General features: G+C 35.8%; 2 protein-coding genes across 2 annotated transcripts in view; both read right to left on the reverse strand.

Annotated features, from left to right (window-relative positions):
* Positions 1–1,989, reverse strand: part of LOC123556961 (alpha-(1,6)-fucosyltransferase-like) — a 36,185-nt gene extending 34,196 nt beyond the window's left edge. The window contains exon 1 of the mRNA XM_053525489.1: positions 1,861–1,989. Coding sequence (XP_053381464.1) covers positions 1,861–1,877 — 17 coding nt within the window. The 5' untranslated portion in view covers positions 1,878–1,989. The remainder of the gene's footprint in view (positions 1–1,860) is intronic.
* A 5,014-nt stretch (positions 1,990–7,003) lies between these two features.
* Positions 7,004–27,882, reverse strand: LOC123556946 (alpha-(1,6)-fucosyltransferase-like). The gene is made up of 9 exons (XM_045348067.2): positions 27,696–27,882; positions 23,313–23,438; positions 19,593–19,722; positions 18,689–18,743; positions 18,047–18,229; positions 13,623–13,872; positions 12,448–12,621; positions 11,506–11,659; positions 7,004–9,321 (listed from the first exon to the last, which is right to left on the reverse strand). The coding sequence occupies exons 1-9, from the start codon at positions 27,725–27,727 to the stop codon at positions 9,061–9,063; spliced, it is 1,365 nt and encodes a 454-aa protein (XP_045204002.2). The 5' UTR covers positions 27,728–27,882; the 3' UTR covers positions 7,004–9,060.
* Between the last annotated feature and the right edge of the window lie 51 nt (positions 27,883–27,933).

Genomic DNA, 27,933 nt, shown 5'->3' on the forward strand with positions numbered 1-27,933 from the left:
AAAAATAAATGAAGTTAAGACAAATGGCGATTTGCAAAAATGGGAAGTAACTATTGTTAGATCTCTATACATATCCGGATATCCTCGATAATCTTTCCGGCAAATAATTATTCAAAGTACGGACAAGGCAGTCTAAAAGACAGCTAAATCCCCCGCCACTGCTATGGATAGTGAAAGGGTAAACCTTTGACCTTTAGCTGTGACCTTGACCTTGAACTGACATGGCTGACTCATGAATTCTGCACAACGTTTTGATGAGATGATTATTTGACCCAAGTTTCATAAAATTCCTTCAAGGGGTTTAGGAGATACAGAGCTCAAACCTTTGACCTTGAGTTGTGACCTTGACCTTGAGTTGACATGGCTGACTATTGAGTTCTTGATGGGGTGATCATTTGACCCAAGTTTGATGAAAATCCTTCAAGGGGTTTAGGAGATACAGAGTGGACACAAAATGGAAGGCTCAAACCTTTGACCCTAAGCTATGACCTTGACCTTGAGCCGGCATGGCTGACTCATAAGTTCTGCACATTGTTTTGATGAGGTGATCATTTGACCCAAGTTTTATAAAATTCCTTCAAGAGGTTTAAGAGATATAGAGTGGACACAAAATGGAAGGCTCAAACCTTTGACCTTGAGTTGTGACCCTGACCTTGAGCCAGCATGGCTGACTCATGAGTTCTGCACATCACCTTGATGAGGTGATCATTTGACCAAAGTTTAAAATGAATCCTTCAAGGGAATTAGTAGATACAGAGCAGAAACAAAATGGAAGGCTCAAACCTTTGACCTTCAGTTGTGACCTTGACCTTGAGCCGGCATGTCTGACTCATGAGTTCTGCACATTGCCTTGATAAGGTGATCATTTGACCCAAGTTGATGAAAATCCTTCAAGAGGTTTAGGAGATATAGAGTGGACACAAAATGGAAGGCTCTAACCTTTGACCCTAAGTTGTGACCTTGACCTTGAGCCGGCATGGCTGACTAATGGGTTCTGCACATCATCTTGATGAGGTGATCATTTGACCCAAGTTTTATAAAATTCCTTCAAGGGGTTTAGGATATATAGAGCGGACACAAAATGGAAGGCACAAACCTTTGACCTTGGGTTGTGACCTTGACCTTGGGCGGACAAGGCTGACTCATAGGTTCTGCACATCGTCTTGATGAGATGATCATTTGACCCAAGTTTCATGAAAATCCTTCAAGGGGTTTAGGAGATATGGAGCGGACACGAAAGTGTTACGGACAGACAGACGGACGGACAGAAAGACGGACGGAAGGACGAACGGAGACCATTCCTATAATCCCCACCACTTGTGGCGGGGGATTAAAAAACACGACCACTTGAACATAGCGCCCCCTGTTATCAAAATGTGACAAATACTTTTGAAATGACATTATGCTTACTCCTATTTTGCCTAGTGCCTGATTACATTTTCCTTACTGGTTGATCACTTCGTGAATTTTTGTTCTTGGATGCATTACAGATTAACCAGTATAACCATAGCATGTTGAAATATTCCAATACGGTACACGGCACTGTCATTTTGCCAAATGAAATTATGATATAGACATCAGGGTCTAAGCAGCAAAGAAGTTGTAACTTCCAGCACGCATGGTATCATGGTCAGCAAGCATGGTATCATTGTCAACAAGCGTGGTATCATTGTCAACAAGCGTGTTAAAGGTGCCAGCATGCATGATTACTATACCAGTAAGCATAATGGGAGTGTCAGTGAGTAAATTGTAACAGTCAGCAGGCATTGTGTAATATTTACCTAAATATCATTCCATACCCATACACACACATATTTACGTACAAAAATACGCACAGAGATATCAAAACAGAAAACGTACCCTAACAATGACATCATGCAAAATTATGGCTACACGAATCATATTAAATCCTGTTTCTGAAACATAACATGAATATGCTGAGCTATATCCCATTGAATATGTATTCTTAAACTTTAAATTGTTAAAAATTGTACTACTTTTACAGGTGGAACAAACTGACTTGTCACTTTTAGCTTTAAAATGAATAGCGTAATTTACCCGTTAAATTTTTAATTAAAAATAATTACCAGGACGGGTGATCACCTGACTTTTGTTTATGATCACATTGGGTCCACCTTAATGGCTGCCCCCATGTACTAGAAGGATTTTTTTTGGTATTTTTCTGCAATTTCTCATTACATTTGAACATATTTAACCGACCATGTTCCAACCAACAACTTTCCGGTTCCAATGATGTATCATGTTGCTATGTGAGTGTTGCCGTTTTTCCATTTACCTTGCAGAGATTTTCGAAGCGGTGATTTTTCTCTTGAAAAAGTGTGGTCACATTGAGACCCAAATTCCAAAAAATACATTTCACGCATTTTAACGGGTTTTTTGTTGGTAGGAATCGACTGAAAATGCACCACAATAATGTAGTTTGCTTCGTATGCGACTTGTAAATGTTTATGCGTGTTTTCTACAATGTTCCAGGGATTCATGTCTGAATAGCCACATTGTGTCATGGTCACATTGTGTCCAATAAATTTTGTAAATGGTATATATAACAAGTAATTCCAATCTTCTTTATAATAATTAGTCTTTTCAAGTGTTTAGTGTTGCAATTCATTAAAAGAATAAACTTACTTAATAGGTAATCTAGAAGCACTTTCGAGCTTGTCACATGATGGTTAAAAGAAGTAAAGACAATTTTTCCCTAAGATAAAGTGTCATTTTCATTTTTTTTTATAGCTAGTTCCTGTTTTTACAACATTCTGGACCTATGCTTGACATTTCATACCATTTTCAAGGAGACTTTTTGCATTTATAGAAAAGTAAATGAGCCTTATTCACTGATTCCACGTAAGAGTGTTAAAATTGCCTAATTTTGTGTTGCTTAATCTATTCTACGTTGTATTTAGAATCTTTTGGAATCATTCTCTGTTTTCATTCATTACCTACCAAAATTCATGATCATTGGCACATAATTTTCATTGTCTGTGCATTCAAATATATATCGTCCCCAAAGCATAAATTATATACGTTACCTTCATCTGTTAAATTACTATGAAGTGAAACAAATGTGAAAATCTTATATAAATCTTTATTAGTAATGTCCATCCATTACAGGCAACATTTATGATATGATTTTAAAGTTTGATAAACAGTATGTTACTATACCAAAAGCCAGATACATTATTGAATGATTGATGCATGATTTCACATTCAGCAATCTTTTTTTTTTCTATTTTCCCTAACGTGAGCAGAAGAACACTGATCACTTACATGAAATGCTGTATCTTTACGTACTTGGAATTGAAAAGGAAGAAGAATTTAGATGGATGAAAGCAGATACGTGATAAACAGATACGTTACAGAGATTTTAAATTCAGAATGTCACATGATTCTGCGTTTTAGAAATGCATAAGTGATACAATTAATATCATATAGTCACAAAAGATATGTAATAAATGTTTCAGAAAGGAGGAGTACAACTCAAACAAATTGTTACAATCTGCGTCTGATCTTTATGAGACCTCCGTAAAACATAGTGTAAGAACAGATGCCGATCAGCCTATATACCAGCTGAGAGATCTTAGACATCATGTATGCCTGTAAATGCACAAATTGTCACCATTTATAATGTTCTTAAAATAATCAGATACGTTTACATTGGATTTTATATCGAAATCGTTGTGGCAATTAATTTTTATCTTTAGCGGTCATCAATTGTTTCGTTTTTAATTATTAACACTTTTATGCAGTAAGTAAATCTTTTTTAAATAGTGTCAGATACGTTACAAAATACCTCAGGTATTGATACGTGCATTCGTAGTGCACATATTCACATCAGGTATGACTGAATTTGAACTGTGATATTGATAATATTACATAATGATGTTTAAGCTGCTACTTGTGTTTAGGATCCAGAATTTACGTTACTATACTAAATGCCAGGATGTCAAACTTATCTAACTTGATGTAGGCTTCAATTTTTTTTTCACACAAGAACTTTGTAAACACAAGTTTAGCTAGAAATGAAAAAGTAAGACATGCATCCATAGTTTAGTTTAAGGAATCTTAATATAACAAATAAATTGTTTTATTGCATTTATAGATGAAACTCAAAATCAATGCCCTATTATAAAAAGAGCTTGAAAATAACGTACCGGTATGTAGTTTTGGAATTTTCAATACCATTAAATCAATAAGCTTTAAAATGTATATCAACTAGCATAGTGTGCCCATGTAGGCTTTAACCTCATACAGTTTTTGTACTTTCAATACTACAAGTTGTATTAAACTAGAAAAAAAAAATCACCAAATTGAAAGATTATACAAGTGATAGTTGTTGTAAGATTTTGACCAATGATGCATTTATATTTATGAAATTCTAAAATTGCCTGTACAACTAAAAGATGTCGTTTTCGTGTAAACTTCACATTTCTGGCATTTATTGCATCTATTCAGTGAATATCTGATAGTAATTCCATCAATTTCTCATCCATAAAGCACAGAACACATTCCGAATTTAAAATATCGGTAACGTATCTGGTTTCAATGTCTAAATTCTTCTTTCTTTGCCATTTCGTTTACTTAAGAATTTCTTGTTAGTGAAATGCGTATGGGCATTTCTCCAGTTTCTGTAAGGGAAAATAAAAAATTGACTGCTGACTGTGAAATCATTCAGGCATCATTCAGAATGGTATATGGATTTTGTTATCATAAGATACGGTTTATCAAAATTTAAAATCATATCATAAATGGTGTTTGTTATGGGCGACAGTAATACTTTATTTTCAAACTTCAATAGACTTAAATATCTTTACAATGTCTTATAAAGATAAGATTTTACATTTGTTTCACTTCCTAGTAATTTAACAAATGAAGGTAACGTATATGATTAATGCTTTGGCGACAATACATATTTGAATGCACGGACAATAAAAAATATATATCAATAAATGCGGTCTTAAAAAGTGAAGCTAGTTTAAAATATCACAATATAGTATTGCAGTGGCTGAAAAGTAAGAATTACTTGTTAAACTTTACAACTGGTGGCCCAGTGATTTCACTGTTTTCAACACAATTATGCTTATTAGACTGAGCCGCACCATGAAAAAAAACAACAAACCGCGCAGTCTGGTCAGGATCCATGTTGCTCGCTAACGGTTTCTGTAATGGCAATAGGCTTTGAAAGTGAACAGCATGGATCCTGACCAGACTGCGCGGATGCGCAGGCTGGTCTAGATCCATGCTGGTCGCAAACGCACTATGTTGGTTTTCTCATGGCACGGCTCAATTATGTAATGCACTTCATTCATTATTAATTTTGGTAAGTCATGCATTAAGACAGTTAAAAAAAAATTCATGTATCTTTTGAACTTTTTCCATTTGACATTAAGTAAGCTTCTATTGTATTACTCGCTGCTTTCCCGCAGGTATGTTATAGCGTTTCACGCTATTTACGTCGAGTTATTCGTATACACCAAAGGATCAGAGTAAAATATTAGTACTGGCGAATGATCAGGTAAAGACACTCGCTACAGTTTTTCCGGGCGGGTCGATATTTACCCCAACACCGTGCCAATTTGGTTGTGTTTCTAATCGATGTAGGCTATATACCAATAAAAGAAATTGTTCTTTGTTTCATATAAAATTCAGCTACTTCAGAACAATTTTGTTACAGTTTCTAGATTTTCACTCCGTCGTAGACCTATTTTCCACAAGATATCCATACATTTGCTTTAAGAAAACGAAAAGAAAAAGGGGTGTTGAATAGTATGCAGTGAAATGCAAGTCAACTGATGTCAGGTACCCTCATATTGCCGCATTTCAGAAAGCGGTCCGCATAATAAACACCCTACTTTCGTTTTCAAGTAAACAACTCGAAAACATGCGAGTATTAGCATGAAACGTGTCCTATTTTATGAAAAATTCATTCCACGAGTGAAATAATGCCCATTTGGCCCCCGATTTACGCGCAAATGCGCAAAAAAAATTGGAAAAATTAGGATCTATTTATTAGGGACTTCTTTCTACACCACGATATCACATTTTGGACCGAATTACTGCATTATAACCTGTAGCTCACTGCAGTGCTGGTGCGGTCTTCTGCGCATGCCCGGAAGTGATTATCTAATGTCGCGTACGGCAAAAATTCGCAAAGTATTGTATGTTCGCATGCATTTAATGTACAAAATGTATAATATACTGACTAAAGGTTAGGGTAAGTATCACCATGGTTACAAAATATATACATTTAAAGCACTTTTAGTTCAAAATGCTTCAGTCCGACATATACTGGAGTCTGTTATTTATACCAGCGCCCAAACTGTGCATTGAGTCACAGCTGTTTCTAATCCCGTACCGTACATTCGTAAACTATAGGTTTCGTTAAAAAAGGGCGGAAACTTTCATCGTTCTATGCCATCAAAATGCTTCAGAAACAACTTAAAATCCGCTTATTAAGAAATCTGCCGTTTGATAATTTTATATATATATTTCTAAGTCATTTGCTCAAACACTGAAAGACGGTATTTCGTACCAACCTGCGTTGTACAAATGCCTGCCACACCCACTGTGACATCGTTGTAATTTGATTTAAGAGAAATCTAATATGGTGACCTATCAATTTTCTTTTTGTTTTAGATTAGATAGACATAACCAAAGGTATGTGCAGAGTTTGATTAAATTCTATTATGTGAAACTCAATAAAATAGCAGAAGTACCAACTTAAAACTGACAAAAATATGCAAAAATAGCCCTTAGGTCTGCCGAAGAAGTATTCTTTTCTTTAGAAAATCATGTTCTTTTGATTTCTCTGAGCATGTTTCAAATAGATATATTGTTTTCCGTTATAAAAATGCTTAGATAATCAAATTTATGCTGATTATTGTACTTTACTGAAATATATTTTAGGATTACAGAAATTTTGAAAAATGTTTAAAATAGCACCAGCACCATATCTAGGGGCAAATTAAATTGAAACAAAGCTGGTGACCTAGTATTTTTATTTCATTTTTCAATACATCATAACATGATTGTAATTCAGATACCTCAAAAGTGTTCACTAGCCGTACAATCCTACTACAGTATGAAGGAGCAGTCAGTGTACTGTCTTGATCAAATTTAGATGCAATCAGTAATATTCCAAATTTGTCACACAAATTCAAAGTATATTTATCTTTGAATCCAAAATGTATATGTGTATCCTTCAAATGTTTAATGTCAAAGTTGGTAATTTTAAGTTAGAAAGGCTTTTTCAATAGGATTTACCCTAGGATCTGCCCCGTCCTGTGACAGCTTCTTATTTACATCATGGAAAGTTCTAGCATTTCACGTATCACCATAAAACATTATTTTAATGTTACTTCGTAACACAACTGAACACACATAAGACTTGAAAAAGAAATTGAATGCTTAATGTCATATTTACATTCATAATATCAGATATTAATTCAACCATGGCATAATGACTAGATCCTGTCCAACAACATGGCAATTAGCATGGCGCACCGGCCTTCCATAATTTTGAAGTTCCGGCTTCTTTTCTTGAAATAAATTAAGTTCAGATACAGTATAAAGCAGTTAAGTGAGATTCTAGTTTCCCACGTAAAGTTGCATTGCAAAGGACCTCCGGCCGTGTTATGTTTAAACTCTGTAGGAATTAAAACATTAATTGTATACTTCTAGACAAATGTAATTACAAAGAAATGAGCATTTTTTGAGACAATTTATATTTACTCATGAAAGAGTACTAAAAGAAGGTTACAAAATCTCACAAGAGATGTAAAGTGTACCCCTATCTAACAGCTAAATATCAATTTTGGACGCGGGGCTTTGCATTGCACCCTTGACTCCGTTACTTTAGGTGCGTAGTCCAATACGATCTCGCTGGAGGAGTGCCCCAGACCTTCTTTACACCGCAACTTCCACATTCTATTACAATAATTAATGAAACACGTGCTCTTAGCGCCTACTGTGTCCCAAAGCTAAAATATAGTGTAAATATACGTTTTCCCCCGCTAAGTGAACAACTAACACAATGTAGGCCAAATTGAGCACGTTTTGGAACAGAAATAGAATGAGCCAGTCATAAAACCAACATAGCATGGAACCAGCATGGAACCGGACCAGCATGCGCATCAGTGCAGTCTGGTCAGGATCCATGCTGTTCGCTAACAATTTTTCTAATTGCAATAGGCTTTGAATGCGAACAGTATGAATGCGAACAGCAAACGCACTATGTTGGTTTTCTCATGGTGCGGCTCAAATCTGAAAAGATCCTTTGGAAGCATTGAACGCAAGCAAGTGACATAATAGCAGACTCGGTTTGACTGAGTCACCGTAAAACATATGCTGGGTAACCTAGTTCACTTGGGCAAACTTTCGAGTCAAGTACATTCAAAGATGTAGGATTTTATTTTAGCTTTTCCTGGTGCAGAAGAGAGCAGAATAGCCTACGATAAGTTTGTGATATTTTTAATTTTGTGACCTGTATCCTTAGTGATGTATTTGAGCCGTGCCATGAGAAAACCAACATAGTGGGTTTGCGACCAGCATGGATCCAGACCAGCCTGAGCATCCGCGCAGTCTGGTCAGGATCCATGCTGTTCGCTTTTAAAACCTATTGGAATTGGAGAAATTGTTAGCGAACAGCATGGATCCTGACCAGACTGCGCGGATGCGCAGGCTGGTCTGGATCCAGGCTGGTCGCAAAGCCACTATGTTGGTTTTCCCATGGCACGGCTCTTTTAATAATCTGTTCTAGCTTACCTGCTTGTTTATGTTCAACTCCGTTTATAGTGTAACACTGTCGTAGAATATGCGTAATTATGTCAAAATATTAAATGTAGTTTACTTGAAATATCAAACTACCTATGTGACCGATTTGAAAATTTTGCGCATGTATTAACAACTTGTGCAATATTTACCTTCTCAATTATTTACAACAACTAATACTTGCAACAAATGCAATTTTATGACACTGAAGTTATGTTACCTCAAATTCTCTATTGCGAAAAGAAAATGACTAAAACAACCAGTTTCCATTATATTTTAGACTAATATTGGAACTTCAGAATATGTAGGCATTCTAACAGCAGTGGCATTGTTGTCCAGTGTTGCCGTTATTTTCCGTGGATTTGAAATATCCTTTACGACTTTGAGCTTTTTGAAGAACGTCTCATTTCTGTGTTGCGCAAAAAAGTTTCTATTGTATCTTTTCAAATGATATACGAATTCGATATCAAGTGATCTGATACGGTCCGGAGCGTTCCAGTATCGTACGTTCATCAATTCGTACACAATTCTCCCAGTCTGAAAAATATACACTTCATTTGTAAAACAGTGCAAAGAGCAATAACCATACTTGATAACTTCATTTCTCTCTCTAACATCTTCCAGTCTTATACATGTGTTTCAATCGTATTCGATACATGACTTTATGCTATGGAAAACACGTCTGATTCATTAACTGACAATGCACATACCGCATATATTTAAATTACAGTATATGATAACGTGTCAGCGGTATGCTTATATACAGGGACATCTATTCTTAAAATGCACATTAAAGAGTTTGGTGAATTTAAACCCCATTGGGATACCTCAGACTTGGAACTGGATCCCCATGAGGAGCTCTGGTCGAACACACGGGAACCCCATTAACACTCACTATAGTGAAACCAAGAAAGAGGTATTAATTACATGGACGTAGATGCAGAGGTAAGAAATAAGGTGGGTGGAAGAATGCTTTGTCCCCAACAAACATTTGTCTCCAGAACCTTAATTTCCCCAGAACGAAAACAATAATGTAGTTAAACAGCACATGGAGTTCAGATAGAGAATAATGTTTATCGACTAGATAGAAAGACAAACCAATGACCTTTGTATAAATAATCGTGTTGAAGGGTGGTCTTTAGTGCATATTTGACGATATATGATACAAATGTTGTATTTCAACTACAGAAATGTTTTAAAAACTAACTAGTCTTTCCGCGTTTTCCCTGAAATAATCCTCCCAAGTCCAAAAATGTTATCTTACACATCATAAAACTGTCTAATGAAGTCTCTGAAATTATCCTTTGAAAACACATAACGTAATCGGCTTAAGTGGATTTCTATTATACAGTAAAAATGAAAGTTCCCAGCATCATATACATATTTTTCAAGGCTCAAAGATACATGGTGATAGCCACGTTCCAAGAACGCAGCCCTCCCCTCCCCCACCCCCTCCCCTCTCCCCGCACCCACCTCATCTTTAAATTTATAATTGCTTACTCAACGGATATGTAAACTAAATATATGCACACAGTAATAATAAAAGTAGACAATATAAACGAAACAATTACGAAGAGGAATACGGGAAACAACCAATAAGAGTAATCAACGAACATATTCAATTTTGGTCGAAATTTATTATCATAATCACTTCTAACCACCATAACCTTGTACCAATACTTAGTATGCAGTGGAGAGAATTACTGTAAACTGGTGCAGCTTTCAGTTCAATCCATTTGTCTTGATATTTGTATCGTATGGATGTTATACGTATGAATGTTATATATCATGTATATCTTGATAATGAATATGTTTAAAGCAACCACCTTGGAACGATAAGTTTTGTTTTTACTTGGGAGTTAAAACCGTTTACTCGCTGGCGAGCCGGAAATATGTCAAAGCAGTTCAGTTCACGTGAGCTGTAACTGCCTATCATTTAGTCCTTCGTCACTTTTTTTCATGATAATCAATAAGGAAAGCGGTGAAGTGTCCCAAATATTTTGGTTATAACCCTTTTAAAACATTTTATAATGGACATACATGACTTAGATTCGTATACAATTTGTACATAGTCGCTGAAGTGTTTTATTTTTAAATTGCTTTTAAATGTCAAAACAAAACTAAACAATGATACAGTTGAACTCTGGCACATATTCTGTACACTACAGAACGCCATTAAACACAGACACGATGGCACCTCTTCGTAACTGAATTAACCACGGTTATCAATTATTTTATATTATATTATATAGTTATGCCTTAAAAAGTCAACAAACTGATAAACATCTCTTGAACATGGAAATAGATTCAGATTTTGCAACAGTCACACGATTACTGTATATCTTTCAGATAACTATACTTCCGACAAAAACTCAGATAAACAAACATAAAAGTTGACGCTTTATGTTGCTCCAAAACAATTCAAGCCTCTCGGTTTTTATAATCACAAAGGAAAAATTGTAGGTTTATCATTAACATTTCTGTTCCTATTAAATCAGACAATTCTGGACTTGGATAGTTAAACTAAAATATGTGATCGACACTGCGGACAATGCCTCTACATTGTCTTTATTGTATCCGCTGTCGGTATCTCTTAACTCCTACATGTCCAGAGTTAACGTAACACTCTAGATTGCAAAAAACGTGATTTTATGTAAAATTGTGTGCTATGTGTTGAGTCTGAAGGACAGTCTACAATATACGTGCAATAAAGATACTTACATTTGATGATAAAGTACAGACAAAAAAGTCAGACATTGATAACATATGAACGTCAAGAAAAAGTCCGAAAAAGGAAGATTCAGAATATCTGGTAGAAAGGCGTTTTGCAAGTGTAGCTGACTGGACATTGCTCACAAATGTATAGTTTGGATACCTGAAATAAATAAAGCAATACTTTAAGAATATAACGTTCAATCAGTCTGTAATAAATTTTCAATAAGCTATTCACACGATTGTATAATTCTTTAAGTCTTTTCTATGTTCATACAGACATATTTATTCTCTGTAAAATTTCCTGATCCATGAAATACTTTTTTTTTCGGTAATACAAGCGATGATACGTGTATTCATTTTTAAACAAGTTATCATATACTAAAGACCTCATCAAGCTTGCGGTCAATACACCATTATCGGTTTGACTGTTTTTGTAAACATGCTAAATCAAAATCAGAATACATTTGAGCCGTGCCATGAAAAAACCAACATAGTGGCTTTGCGACCAGCATGGATCCAGACCAGCCTGCGCATCCGCGCAGTCCGGTCAGGATCCATGCTGTTCGCTTTCAAAGCCTATTGCAATTAGAGAAACCTTTAGCGAACAGCATGGATCCTGACCAGACTGCGCGAATGCGCAGGCTGGTCTGGATCCATGCTGGTCGTAAAGCCACTTTGTTGGTTTTCCCATGGCGCGGCTCATTTTTGGAAGCACAGAATCGAACAGTTCTAAGTAAAAATCCAATAGTTTAGTTGGGGCAATTTTTGAGAGGTAATGATATATGCAGCAACCGTCAAGACAGGTAACATTTAAGTTTATTTAAGCAGAATTCAGTTTTTACAAAAACTTTGAACAGTCTCTATGACCATCAAAGGACCAAAGAATTTAACCACATTTTAAATTGTGTCAAAATTGAAACATCCATCAATACAAAAGCAAAATGGTACCTCTTTCTTGCCTTTAAAAGAACGCTAGCTTCATCACTAGCAATATATACTCTTCGCTTAACAGTACCGTGTCTTCTATCGTATGCATCAAACCATTTCTCCACATGGGTCATATATTCCGAAAGATCATGGTATTTAACCTCTCCGCTTTTATCCGTTCTTCGCACGTGTACACTGTGGAGAGAGAAAATGTATGTACTTAATGTTAACGACATCCATATGGTATTTTAGTCATTGATGTATTGCTAAGTATAAGGATTGCCCAACTCTTTGGAGAGAAAATAAATTCAACGTTATAACATATAATAATTTGCCCACACCCAGAACATTAATGCATTTCCTTAAAAATGCTTTCCAACGCTATCATGCAGTATTGCTTTTGTACTCTTCGTGATGCAAAATTACCAAACTGTGAAATCAATGTATTTAACAAGCCTTTCCAATTTTAATTATACTGCTTTGCATACTAGTATATCAGAGCGATAATCCCGAAACTTAGTAAGAAAATGTATGACACGCTTCGTAGTGCATTTAATACTGAATCAATTTTAAAAGTATAGTCAATTTTCATTTTATTATGCAAAAGGAGCTGAACGTTAAAGCCAGATACTTTTTGTTACCTGCAAATTTTTGGAAATACTCGATTGGGGTCGGAAATGTGTGTTGGGTGTGGCAGTAATGCGTAATGCTGCACTGCTAGAATTAACTCATCACCCACCTGTTTCCAAACTTGAAAAGTTTATAAGTTGTGCTCTGGACACAATATACAAATGACAGATTTGAATTTGATTTGTGATCTTGACTTTTGACCTACAGACCAAGGTCATGCACATGGCCTCATCATTACCTACCTATATGCCAAGCATAAAGTCTTTGAATACGAAAAGTTAAGCTCTAGACAAAAAATATGACAGACAGATTTGGCCTTGCTGTGACTTTGCCCTTTGACCTACAGACCTTGATCTCTGCACATTGTCTAATTACCTACCTGTAGCAAAGTTTTAAGTCAATACTTTAAATAGTTATTATTTTACCTTTGAGTTACATATCTGACTTTGACCATTGACCTACCGGCCTTGCTAAAGTACTCCGGAGCACAGACGATCAAGTATTAAGTGAAACATAACGTCGATGATTGATAGGTATGGGCAGATTCAGACTACCTTCGCACTTACCCAACAGTCGGATGACTGGAGCCTAACTTCTGAACGTTTCGGTCTATAAAACGTTTCAATCGCTTATTTTTTCTAGTTATATATGTTAGGCATTGTCCAATCCACCAAACGGAGGGATTTTTGTGAATTAGGCTGACTTGCCCGGCGAGGTCCTCTGGTATTGAAAGTGGAAGGTACAATGGACGGTTTAACACTTGATGATTATATGGTAGCGAAACAACTTTTGTAGTATTTTGTATTTTTCTCAGATCTGCAATATCAGACGAGAAATATAGTTTTAACAACAATATAAACCAAGGCAACAGTTTACATAATAGGAGTTCACAGAAAGTCAGTACCGTACGCGATATAGGTAGTGAGGTCGAAACACCTACAGTATAAGTGAGGTCGAAACACCTACAGTAAGTGAGGTCGAAACACCTACAGTTGGACTGAACCATAAATAGCAAGGCCGCTACATCGTAAGTAACGATGTAAGTAACGATATCTTCAAATGTGACCACTTACGTCGTTTTTTCAGCAGAGCTAAAGATGACGTACTTGACAGGTTTTCAAGCATCGTTTTTACACACAACAAAAAACGGCCTTCCTTTTTTTCAAGTTTGTATTAAAATCATCTCTCCAATGATATATAGTTTATCAAGTTTATTTCGTTGTCACATCGGAGGCAAACGATTTATGAACGCCTATATATAAGAAACTGCCAGACTGTAAGTTGTAAAAGTGTGAACAAGCCTACAAACTTTCAATCGCTATGGAATCCATGAAAGAAAAATGGGGGTAATCGTTTTAGATTTTTTTTCTATTTACAAGTACCATGACACTTTCCCTATCCCCATTAATAAACATGACATTTTTTTTCTTAATTCGTAAATTTCTATGAACTTAAATTCAGTTTCTGTTTCTGTTGGTGGTTATAATGGTATTAAATCACATTATGATAAATCGAAGATGTTCTTTAGTGAAATTCATTAAATAGATGAATTATTTCCAGTAAATGTTCTCTTATACATGACACACAAATACAAGCATACTTTTCATGTACAACAGGAAATTAATGTGTATTGGACATAGCCAATCAGATGTTTGAGTTTATATATTGGTATCAGAACTGCTTTATATGTCTAGATCCTGTTTTGTAAGCGTCATAATAAATGTTGTTGTTTTTTTGTTCATCGAAGACTTCGTTTTAAATCTATGTTCACAGACTAATAATTACTAGGTATGATTGATGCTGGTACTGGATATTACCATGTTCGTGTATTTCTATCTTCTTTGGGTATTCCGTCGATCGTATGGTGGGGACTATAAGAAACGTTTTAGAAAATAATACTGCACATGACTTGTTTAGTGTCCAACCATATACTTCCCTGACGGACGAGAAGGAGGACTCTCGGAAAATCAGTTTTTAAATCCAACCAAGACTGAACTGTTTGAATTTTGTCTTCTGACCTGTTTTGTCGACCCTTAAGGGTGATACTCTTGATTCTTCGTCTTCTGCAAAGGCACAACGTACATGCGTTTTTGAGTTCTTAGGGATTGCTTTTTATATAATTATACATGATCTTTTTGTTTTGTTTTGCATGCCGTGCTTTTTGATTTGGGTGTGTTAGAGATTCACTTAGCGTGGATTTCTTTTATTTACACTGTCACGTGACCTTGGAACATGGTGGTGGTACGAGTAAAGTTGAGTGCGCAGCATAAACCGGTTTAAGCTCCCCAATGGTGTTTTTGCAATTAACCGTTCCAAGGCGGGGACCCACTGTTTTCTTTTATCTGTTCGTTTTGTCCTCGTGTGTTCACTTTATGCGTGCGTGCGTGTGTGTGTGCACAACTGAGTGAGTTTTGTTTTGGTGAGACTAATATATAGGACACGCACGTACATGTACACGTGCTTAAAACAAAAGAAAATGTTTATCTTTTATCATTTTATTTTCAATCTGTTCAAACAAAAGATAACATGTTTATTTTCAAGCTTATTTCAGTCTGATCTGGTGACACTTTCGCTAGAAGTCACGGGTCGTGTGTATCAAATGAATGTATCTGCACGTCAAGTACTACGACTGAACTACGAGTGAAACTACGCAGTGTAATGGCGTGGTCACACTACACGTAGTTAATCGTAGTAAGGAATGATCGTAGTTAATCGTAGTTGATCGTACTAAGCGTAGTTACACGTAGATAATCGTAGTCAAACGTAGTAATGATCGTAGTTCGAACTTATGATTTGTCCGTAGTAAGCAAATAATTTTTCGACATGTTCAAAATCTGACTACGATTAACTACGATGTTTTGACCCTACTGTGACCGTAGTTTGAACGTAGTTGATCTTAGTTAAACGTACTTAATCGTACTTAACAGTAGTGTGTATCGTTTTTGATCGTAGTACAAGAAAAACACATCGTCAGTACGGTTAACTACGATCAACTAAGGCTCCACTACGGCTAAACTAAACTAGGGCTCCACTACGGCTAAACGCTTTTCCGTAGCTCAACGTAGTTGATCGTAATTTGTCGTAGTTGTTCGTACTTCGATCGTAGTATATACGTAGTGTAACGTAGTAAGTCGTGGTAAGACGTAGTGATACCCTAGTTAACCCTACCCGATTTACTCGTAGTTGAACGTAGTTGTTCGTACTTACACGTACTTCAGCGTACGACAAACTACGTTTAAAATGAACTACGACCAACTACGTGCGTGAACGTAAATGTGACCATTGCTTAAACGTGTTAGAAGTACATGCGATTTATGACATAAAATTATAAGACAAATCCCTTCTTCGTCTTATTAAATTATTGTATGTGTAATCTGAATTTTAATCTGAATTGTAATCTGAATTGCTGTTAACAGTTTTGAAGTAAGGATGGAATCAGTAACTGCGGACTCTACAAAATACTGGCGATCTAACTCACTACCGTTTCTATTTTAGTATTGTCATTTGGTATTCACGAGCTGGTGTTCCATTAAAGGTATTTTAGATCCAAATTTCATGTTTGCAAACATGATCAATTACTTCATACAGTTTATGTAAACAAAAAATTAAGGCGTCCATGTGTATAAATAGTACTATGCATTAGGTTAAAATAGTACACTGTATACATGTATAGATAAAGATATCATATCATGCACTACCAATAAAAATCAGCCAGTTTTTTTTAACGATCGGCTGTTAATGCATGACATTTTTTTATAAACGTAGCTTTGTATGCAAACTTAATTGATTTATTTTGTAAAGTGAAAGGCAACAGATAAAATTTTTATACATTTGAAGTGAATATCAAAAGATAAAATATTTTAGTGAAAGATGCCCTTTGGATATCTTTAAATTATATAAACATTTATTTTGCAAATTGACGCGGCAAATAAGCAAAAAAGGCGAAACAGGTATAATGAATTTTAAAAAAAGCAAAATACTTTACTCATTTAAAGAAATGTCGATACATTTTGCAAAGACAATCTAGCAAGATTGTTGTCAATAATAAGGCCTGTTTGTATTTGTTTGTCATGTAGGAGAACGTTTTCTCGAAAAAATATCATCTACTCGAAGAATGTCATGAAATAACATCTTCATTTTATCATCATTATAATATAATTTCATTATATCGTTCAATAGAAACAGACACTTGATTCAAATTAAACACAAACTTGAAATAAAGACTTTTTTGCCGTGGTTTTGGTTGTGTATAAAAACGCTGTTTAAATGTTTGAACAGCTACAGTTACTGTAGCAAAATGGAGTATAACAGAAAATCTAAAACAATACCAGTCTGTCGGAAATATTGTCAACTTTAATTGGTGAAAATTTTATAACAGCTAGCTAGTTAATAATCAGTAGGTGGCGCATTCTACCTTAAATATAGGCTATGCATAAAAACATTAAAATGCAGAAATTATGTAGATAATAAGACTCTACTCTCGGGGTTGAATATAATCATAAAAGATCTGCAAGTGCTGACAGTATGTAAGGAAACAGTTATAGTTCAGAATTTCTAAGTATAAAAAAGGTCCATAATTCTGAAAAATGATATTAGAGTTATGGTTCTTGGTCTACATAGTCCAATAATGATGATAAACAAGTGTGCAAAGTTTCAAAGATGTAGCTCTTACAGTTTTTGAGAACAGGTGGACCTAAACAAAAAATACCAAGAAACTAAAATTTTCTACGTACAGAAAGGGCCTTTGACAAAATGCCTGTCAGAGTTATGGTTCTTGGTCTACACAGTCACCTATTGATGAAAAACAAGTATGCAAAATTTCAAAGCTGTAGCTCTTTCAGTTTTTGTGAAGAGTTTTACATAAACAAAACTTTTAACCAACGCCGAGGCTGACACCTACGCCGACGCCGACGATCAAGTAACGACAATACCTTGTAGATATGTTTTCAAAAAATCAGACGAGCTAAAATACCAACATAAACAAACTTACCTTTTATTTGAACCACCGTTTCATTCTTCGTTAACCTACAGTTGGTACTTAAAGGCAAAAATACTCCTTCAAGTCCATGCTTTGAATATCGCCAGCCCTTTGAATCAATTATAAGCGTCCGCTGTGTTGCATACGCTACGATTAAACAAAACATCCAATCGGCCATCTGAGACCCAAATCCAACTGAAGAAAAAAAAATCTGAATTTAATTTACAGCACGGCTGTTTCTATATCGCAAACTTGTGGTGCTTGTGTAATTCTAAGAATTAATCTTAGACAGAGTTTATAGCCCTCCCCTATCCAGGTCACGACTAATGCGAATTTTCGTTTATCTGATACATTGTAGTGTTACAACGACGTATCGAAATAGTAAATAACCCTCATATTTCTAGAATCTGTCTAGTATTGTTTCTTCTTATTTTAACCTTCACGCTGCTATATTTCTAAAATGGACTGGTCTACTATTAAATTTGGGCAGGAACACTGATTATTCAAAGGGGTTTTCACTAAAACGTTTCTGACTGAATAGCGAAGAGTTGCAGACCATGGTCACGGTCTGCATTGGTCGCAAAGGCAGAATCACTTGTCGCCAGCAGACTGAAGGTTAACAGTACATCAGACACCAATTTCATTGATACATACCTCTGCGGGGGGTTTTGCACAATATCTTTTTTGCATTCTCGCAGTCTTTGGGGTTCTAAAATAAATTATATTTACAAAACATCTTTATCAATATTTAACTTCTACTTTTCAAGACATTTGTGACTGAATGATGCTACCTCACTAAAGGAATATTCAAACGCAACGCCTACATTTTTGCCAACATATTCCAAAAATTTCTTCCAGTACATTTGTCAACATGCTGTGATTACAACAAAATAAAACATGTCATATATTTATGATTCTAACACGACCAGCAAATAACCTACAAACATGTAGAGCAAATTCTATCTCAGGTTATTCTACAATAAACCACTCGCGTGCAGTGTCGTCATCCGATCCAGGTGCGTAGCACGGTCGTAAAAAGTAGTTGCCATTTTTTCTAACACTGTTGATACTAGTATGTCGTGTTAGAATCGAAATAATAAGTTCCCAAGTGTGATTTATCGTAGAATAACCCGACTTTTTCGTTCTTATGCGAAACAATATATCACTCAGGCCTATATTCTTACGCATAAGAACTCAAAACTCGGGTTATTCTACGATAAACCACGCTTGGAAACTTATTATTTCTTAATTGTTTGGCTATTACCGATTGTTTTTAAGTCATAAAATACAACTATTGGTTCTAACCATCGGTAAATGTACGCCCCTTTAACAACAACAACAAAAAAGAAAAAGAAAAAAGAAGAAAACTTATTAGATGTTACTATTTTTAACTGAGGCAGAATGACGACGTTTTATATGTTCTTATTGTCATTTTTCCTAAAATGAAATTTGCATATTTATCAAATTGAATGTAAAAAATTGAATTTTCTTATTTTTTGCATTCCCATGTCCCGCATGTTGTCTCTTATTTTGCGTTTAAAATCTGAAACAATCTTACCTGCAGGTAATGCAATCTTCGCTGTACAAGATCTCCCAGGCGTTGTATTTCCTTCGACCTCCAGTCGGAAAGCTCAGAACGAGATGTTTTGAGTGCGAAAACATTAGATCTGCTGTCACCGTTTATTGAACTACAAAAAAGGGTCTCTAATATAGAAAGCTCTGCAACATAACTAATAGTGCTTTATGATAAATAAAAACGTACACGCTTTGTAAAGAAACAATAAACAATGTACTTGTTCCAACTGTCTTGTTTTTCCAATACTAAATTTATCTGTGTTAACCGCATATAAAATACTCATTTGTAATATGTAGTAACTTGAACGAATCTTGAAATCAGAGTTTTGCACACTAGAGGACTACAATAGTTCCCTGGTTACACCTCTGGCACATTTCGTCTAAACATTTAGATTGGTAGAATTACAGGTAAAGGCATTAAATCATCACTCACTAATCAGTGTCCTCTGTGAAAAAAGCGTGGCCACTGCTTTCATTTTAATCGGCACATTTCATTTACGATGTAAACTTTCTAAATATTTGATTCAAGGAATATATAACATTCTTTTATTATCATGTTTACTCAGTGTAGCAAGTATTCTTTTTATTTGCAAAAGTATAGTATTGCTTGTATTTTCAATTCGACGTGTCAGATAAGGAAACATTATTCCTGGTGGTTATTACGTATGTGCATGCTCACCGTAATACTATATTATTAAGCTAAATAATTATAACAGAGTTTCATCTCGGGAGTTTGTTTGGAGCACATATGAAAATATTTATTACATTTTTAAGGCTTTCTAAAAGATCAATTGTCAGAAGTGTATAAATAGACAGTTATTTGTTGAAACTTCTGTGAGTACATAGAGGTTTATTTTTGTATTTTAGTAAGGTTATGCAGTGATAGAAACATTCAAGACGCAATCCGTAAAACAATAGAGATAATCACTCAAAAGATATGTGTCTCCACTAGTTTTTTTTGGAAAATGGGTTCTTTAAATTTCATCTCATAGCAAACATTCAGTGAACTAAGCCGTCACGAATGCCCACCTTCTTTCCGAATTTAGTTTTCAATTAAGTAGGAAATTGCAGACCGTCTGAAATAACAACAAACATACTACTTCATCTTGGAAATTATGTCTGTCGTCCTTTTTTGCATTGGTTCAAATAATTATTGCTAATGCCGGTAAAAAGAAATGATTACATACAGATAATATAATTCCAGTTTCCAAAATATTTCAAAACGGTCAGAGCCGATGACATATTCCCATGAAACAAAGCGCGATGGTATGATACCAAAGCGTGACGGTACACTTGTGCTCACACATAGCAACGACGACGAAGCTCGAAGGTGAAACGGTGTCAATCGTAAAATTGTGAAGATGTGAAGTTAATATCGTATCTTCGCGTTTTGCTATCTATATTTTCTTTGCTTACAAACTTAACTGTCTGTGTATACCTGAAAGTCAAAATAATACAGTAAATGTGCGGCGACCAAGCGCGACAGTATTATGCAACTGACGAAGCTCGTCTGTAGCAGTACTAGTAAGACGACCAACAGTATGGTGCGATCGGCGAAGACGCCTGTAACAATACTAGTCCGACGTATGATTGTGATCGGTGATCGGTGAAAACATGTCTGAAATAATACTAGTACGACGGCTAAGAGCCACAGTATGACTGCGATCGGCTAAGACACGTCTGTAACAATTAATACTAGTACAACGGTCAAGCGAAACAGTATGATGCGATCGGCGAAGACACGTCTGTAACAATACAAGTACGACGACCAAGTGCGACAGTATGATGCGATCGGCGAAGATACATCTGTAACAATACAAGACGGCAAAGAGCGACGGCACGTCTGTAACAAAACTAATACAATGGCAAGACACGATGTTAAAGCGGTAGGATATGATGGCAAAGCAGAAGTAAGGTGCAAGTGAATGGCGAGGTATGATAGGGAAGCAAAACAACACGATTGGCAGAACGATTGCGGCACGTGAACTGCATCGGTTTGATGATGCCAAGTTCGAGAGTATGATGGGATGAGCGACAGATCGATGGTTATTAGCTACTTTAAAAGGTACAATGGAAACAATACGACGGTAAGCCTTGAACGGCAATGGCAAACATGAATGTACGGATGCGAAGCGTAAGGATAAAATAGAGAAAAGTGGAAGCTTCACAGGTCGCCCAACACGGCAAAAACGAAAATGTTGCAGGCTTGGTTTGATTGAGCCTGTTCATGGACGGTAGTGGAAATGCATGCTACCGTTCACGCCCTCTAGCCCCGGATTGAGCAGAACTCAACATTTACACATGCTAAAAGTACAAAAATCAATTTAGAGACATCCGCAGATGTATTCAAACGGCGGTGAACATGGAACCTTCAATGATACACGTGTTGAGGCGTGTAATTCCATGAAGAGCGGCGTTTAGTCCCCAGATAAAGTAAAGGGTTTGCCCCAAACGAGAAAACAATGGGCAGAACTAAACAAACTGGAATTTAGAAAGGGGATCTGAGGTTATGGAGCCTGCGTATCACAGGAACTGTCAAAAGACAAAATTAAAAAGCAGGCTTCATATCCAAGGGGTAATTATACAATACCCAAGGCTATAAAAGTGGATGTTTTGGAACCACCCATGCCGAAATGGTCATGTTGAGAAACTAAACAGTACCAATAACATGACATAAAAGTCGAGCAGAACGATCTGAGAAGATCGAAATATAACAGCCCTGATTGAATGTACGGGGAGACTTTACGACCGCTACACGGCACAAACAACGCTGCTGTGATAATAAGATAGAGAAAAGTGGAAGCTTCACAGGTCGCCCAACACGACAAAAACGAAAATGTTGCAGGCTCGGTTTGATTGTGCCTGTTCATGGACGGTAGTGGAAATGCATGCTACCGTCCACGCCCTCTAGCCTCGGGTTGAGCAGAACGCAACATTTACACATGCTAAAAGTACAAAAATCAATTTAGAGACATCCGCAGATGTATTCAAACGGCGGTGAACATGGAACCTTCAATGATACACATGTTAAGGCGTGTAATTCCATGAAAAGCGGCGTTTGGTCCCCAGATAAAGTAAAGGGTTTGCCCCAAACGAGAAAACAATGGGCAGAATTAAAAACAATTTAGAAAGGGGATCTGAGGTTATGGAGCCTGCGTATCACAGGAACTGTCAAAAGACAAAATTAAAAAGCAGGCACCATACCCAAGGGGTAATTATACAATACCCAAGGCTATGAAAGCGGGAGTGTTGGAACCACCCATGCCGAAATGGTCATGTTGAGAAACTAAACCGTACCAATAACATGCCATAAAAGTCGTGCTGAACGATCTGAGAAGATCGAAATTTAACAGCCCTGATTGAATGTACGGAAGACCTTTCACGGCCGCCACACGGCACAAACAACGCTGCAGTCGAAGAGCGATTGTACTATGGCGACGCTCTTAAGCACAGTAACAAATATGCAACATGATTTCGCATTGCTACATGCGTATTACCGGACTGACGATACATCGCGTTTCGTTATCGTTAATCCGCATTGTTCAAGTCATACCTTCGCGCTTCGCCATCGTACAAGTGTGACTTTATTAGTTAACAGGTAATGGAATACCTTATAACAGCGTGATGCAAACTACCATTTCTTTATAGTTTAAAAATGTATGCATGTTTGATAAGTAATAGAATATAAAGAAAGTAAACTCACGTGTTTTTTATTTGAGATATGAACCGTGTCGTTAGAAAAATGTTTCTATCGAACAAACCAGCTAGCTCGAAAATGGAAAGGCCAGACAATGCAATTATGCAAAGAAAACATTTGATATTCTTCTTGCTGAAATAGAAAAGGTTACTAGAAGATGCTTTTGTAGAAATGCGCATGTCTTTTTCCGCCGTATAGTTGTATGGACAAGAAGTCAATAGGAGAAAGGAGCAAAAGTCAAAGAGACACTGATGGTTTATTGCAATAGAGATCATCTACTTGGCATTTCCAATCATCCCACTAAGTTTCAACATTTTGGGCATAGCGGTTCACCAGTTATGAATTGGAAACAGTTTTCCATGTTCAGGCCCCTGATGTCCAATCATCCTAATAAGTTTCAACATTCTGGGTCAAGTTGTTCTCAAGTTATTGATTGGAAAGCTGTTTCTATGTTCAGTCCAAAGTGACCTTGTCCTTTGATGGAGTGACCCCAAAAACATTAGGGGTCATCTGCTCTATAAGTCCTTTCATCATATGAAGTTTGAAGGTTCTAGGTCAAGGTTAAATGGTTCTCAAGTTATTGACCGGGAATTGATTTCAATGTTCTGTCCGCTGTGACCTTGACCTTTAATACAGTACTCCAAAATCAATTCAATAGGGGTACTCTTCTATGGATGTCTAATCATCCTAAGAAGTTTCAACATTCTGGGTCAATCGGTTCTCAAGTTATTGATCGAAAATTGTTTTCGATGTTCTGGGCCCTGTGACCTTGACCTTTAATGGAGTAACCCCAAAACAATAATAGTCATCTATTCCATAAGCCCTGCCCCTCTTTGAAGGCTGAATGTTCTAGGTCAAATGGTTCTCAAGTATTTCATTGAAAATGAATTTCCATGTTCTGTCCACTGTGACCTTGACTTGTAACAGAGTGACCCCAAAATCAATAGAGGTGATTCACTTTGCAAACATCCAAGTTTCAACTTTTTGGGTCAAGTGTTTCTCAAGTTATTGATCGGAAATGTCCAGACCCCTTTGACCTTGATCTTGAACAAAGTGACCTCAAAATCACTAGGGGTCATCGTTTATGCATGATCAGTCATCCTAAGAATTCTCAACATTCTAGGTCAAGTGATTCTCAGGTTATTGATCGGAAATGTTTTTCCATGTTCAGGCCCCTGTGACCTAAACTTAACATGATGGAGTGACCCAAAAAACAATAGGGGTCGTCTACTCCATAAGCCCTGCCACCCTATGAAGTCTAGAGGTTCTAGGTCAAATGGTTCTCCAGTTATTGATCGGAAATGTAGTGTGACGGACGGAATGACGAAAGGACAGACGTACAGGGCAAAACCAATATGTATCCCCCAGTTTAGACATAATTTCATGTAATGCATTTCAAATAACGCATCCTTTAACAACATTACACTATTTTTTTAACTGTTATACTTCACTTGTACATAAAACATCTGTTCTGCAGCCGTTAGAATTATCAATCTTACCTATGAAACATAATGGTATGACGCCCCCAAATAATAACAAAATAGTCTAAAATACATATTATGTTTTCTATCAGAAAAGGGTTATGTTAGCCATGTAACATCGTAATGTTGCACCAATTAAAGAAGCACATAAGTATAAACAGTTACGAGATGTTTCAATAAGCAGTTTAAAAATTTGTTGTATGTATTTTTGGAAAAGTGTACTAACACACTAATATATATATATAGTTTAAAAATTTGTTGTATGTATTTTTGGAAAAGTGTACTAACACACTAATATATATATATAATTGGTCTGGTATATTGTCTTGGTGATTTAGTTCGTATAAATTCTCTCTACTATATAATAATTTATAATGCGAACTTGTATCCTAGCGGATCTCACGTATGGTAAAGTCAACTGTTCTGAATATATTTATATCCCTTAATGCAAACTATCTCTATATATTCAATGTATCCTCGAGATCCAGTTAACTTTCAGAGACAGAAAATATAGCTTCTCTGGTCCCAATCAGTTAAAAAGACTAAAATTTCACTACTGATTTGTGAGACATGAAAACAGAGATTTGAGTATATATATGCAAATGTTGAACCAGTACGAATGTGTAGTACCATTCGGGCTCGTATATAAAGCAGCACCGAAACTAATCTTATTGGGTTAGTGGACTTGCTGTGGCATGTGCGTGTTCGTTTGTACTGCTAGGCGCTTTGTCGTAATTGGTCTGGTATATTGTGTTGGTGATTTAGTTCGTATAAATTCTCTCTACTATATATATATATATATATATAATGTCAGAATGATGCTATTTTTAGACCTGTGAAAAGAACTTTTATTTGTAGAAAATGAAAACAAAGTAGTTCGGCTTCGTTTTTTTGTCAAATTTATTAATAAATCAACGTGTAAGATGGAAAAGGCAGTAAAATCAACTTTTATTAAGTTGTCAGCAAAAGGACCAACACAGTCAGGCTCCTAAAAGAAGGCAGTTGAAGTTGGAATTAAAACCAAAACATTTTGCAAACTTAAAGTTAAATTACTGGCTGCCTAGAACAATCACGTGAAAACACCCATGTACGTGCTACGCTACTTGTTGCTTTCCAATATCAAAATATTTAATTTAGCTAAACACAGTAGGTTAACCCTACGCATAAATGTGTATTACCACTAAAAATGGATGTTTAAAACAAAAGCACTTAATTAAGTTAAATACAGTGGAAAATAATTTTCTGATTTCAAAGTAAATATCTAAAGTTAAGATATCTAGTTGAAAGATGCATACTAGATATTTTTAACATTCGATATAAGACCAGATCACACTATTTTTGACATAAAGTTCACATTCATTCAAAATAATTATTTAGAAACTTGATACCCTAATGTAAATAGCTGCATACATTTAAGGTAGTTCTGCACGTTAGATGAACTTGAAGTAGGCGTGCCGTCATTTATCCGGAAAACGCAGAATATTTTAAAGTTTGGGCCCGGTATACGGAAAAGAAAATCATTCCATGAATAACTGGCAACTCGTGTGTAAAGTTTCTTTCTTTCTAATTATGATATTACAAATATTGACATGTTATATAGTTCTAAATAATGCCTTTAAATCAGCTTGAAATGCGCTGGTCTCTTTAATCATGAAAAACAAGCACTTCATCATATCATAGCCTATATATGCTTATTTACAACTGTGAGGAAGTTTAATTAAAATCTGAATTGCAGATAAATTTATAAGTGCGAAAATGTAATCAAAATTGTGAATTGTTTCCATAAACCCCGCTAATGAAAACTTGCACGAGGTCCGCTCGTTTCAAATCAGTCGAATAAAATATCAAGTACACGACTCTTCTCCATTTATTTGCCGAACATTGAGGTATATACAGAAGTTTTGAAAACAATCTGGGTTAAATCAAATTTTATATTTCTTATAAAAGAGACCCGAACGCGCAGAGCTACCTTAAAATGTATTGCTTTGTTAATTACATCGAACTATTTTGGCAATTATTTAGTAAGTTTGAATAGGTAATATGATACCATATTTTAAACGAGACCCTATGCTATCGAAAAGCTGGACAATAAAATTCCGATATAAACATGGCTGTGTTCTCAATCATTTTAAGATTAAAACATTTATTTATTTAAGTCTCATACATTTGAAATTATATACATCAGTTAATACATGCTAAAATGTAGTACACTTGTTAAGTATGTATTGTAAGTTTATTTTAATTTACACCCAAATTGATAATGTTTCCCTGCATGATTTCAAGTGACTGATGCCAGTGTGATAATGATAAGATTCCTTCTTTTTAGTTCCCTTTATATGACCGCATAATTATAAACATTTATTTTAACAAGTGTACTAATTATTAGCACAACTGATAATTATAACATCTAAGAAATAATAGCCAGTATGCAAAATAATCTTGTTTTAGTCAGGATTATCAAAAATTAACAAGTATGTGTCGCAATCAGCATGATCTCGGTGCCGCGACTAGACTCGTCAATCACCGTGCTGGGGAGTCCAGATAACGCGCGTATAGTCGGATATCGACGCTACAGGGGTAGAAAATATAATGCCAATAGTCGCATTTCGGCCCCAGGGAGGAAAAAGTTCTGTCCATACAGCACATAATTGGCATGATTCAAGCCATAACTTAGTAGATTCAGACTGAGTGAAATTTTCTACAGTGTTGGTCAGAATACAAAAGTCATACAGATGTTAGAGAAAAAATATTATTATAATATTTTATGTTCATAACGAAAACCCTTGCTATTCAAAGAAACGTGACAGCCGTAAATGAATAAAGGCATTTTAAACATTACTCTGTGTTATTCGAATGTTTTGTTAAAGAGTATTAGCGTTTGGTATATTGCAATAAGAAAGAAACTTACCTTAACGATTCAATCCTGCAAAATGTTGGCATCTCAGTTAAACTTTTTTTCTACAGTTTTTAAATTGTAAATAAAGTAAATATTGGTAAATAAAATACTTTAAACTGTAACTCGATAAATTCGGAAGTAATATTTTAAAGCGCTATATCGAGTTTGTATGTACACCTAGGCCCTATTGTTATGTTATATACTCCCGATATTATATCAATATATTCGGGTATTTTTAGAATGTGTCAAA

Source organism: Mercenaria mercenaria, chromosome 15 (assembly GCF_021730395.1).
Source record: "Mercenaria mercenaria strain notata chromosome 15, MADL_Memer_1, whole genome shotgun sequence".
In the NCBI taxonomy this organism is placed as follows: domain Eukaryota; kingdom Metazoa; phylum Mollusca; class Bivalvia; order Venerida; family Veneridae; genus Mercenaria; species Mercenaria mercenaria.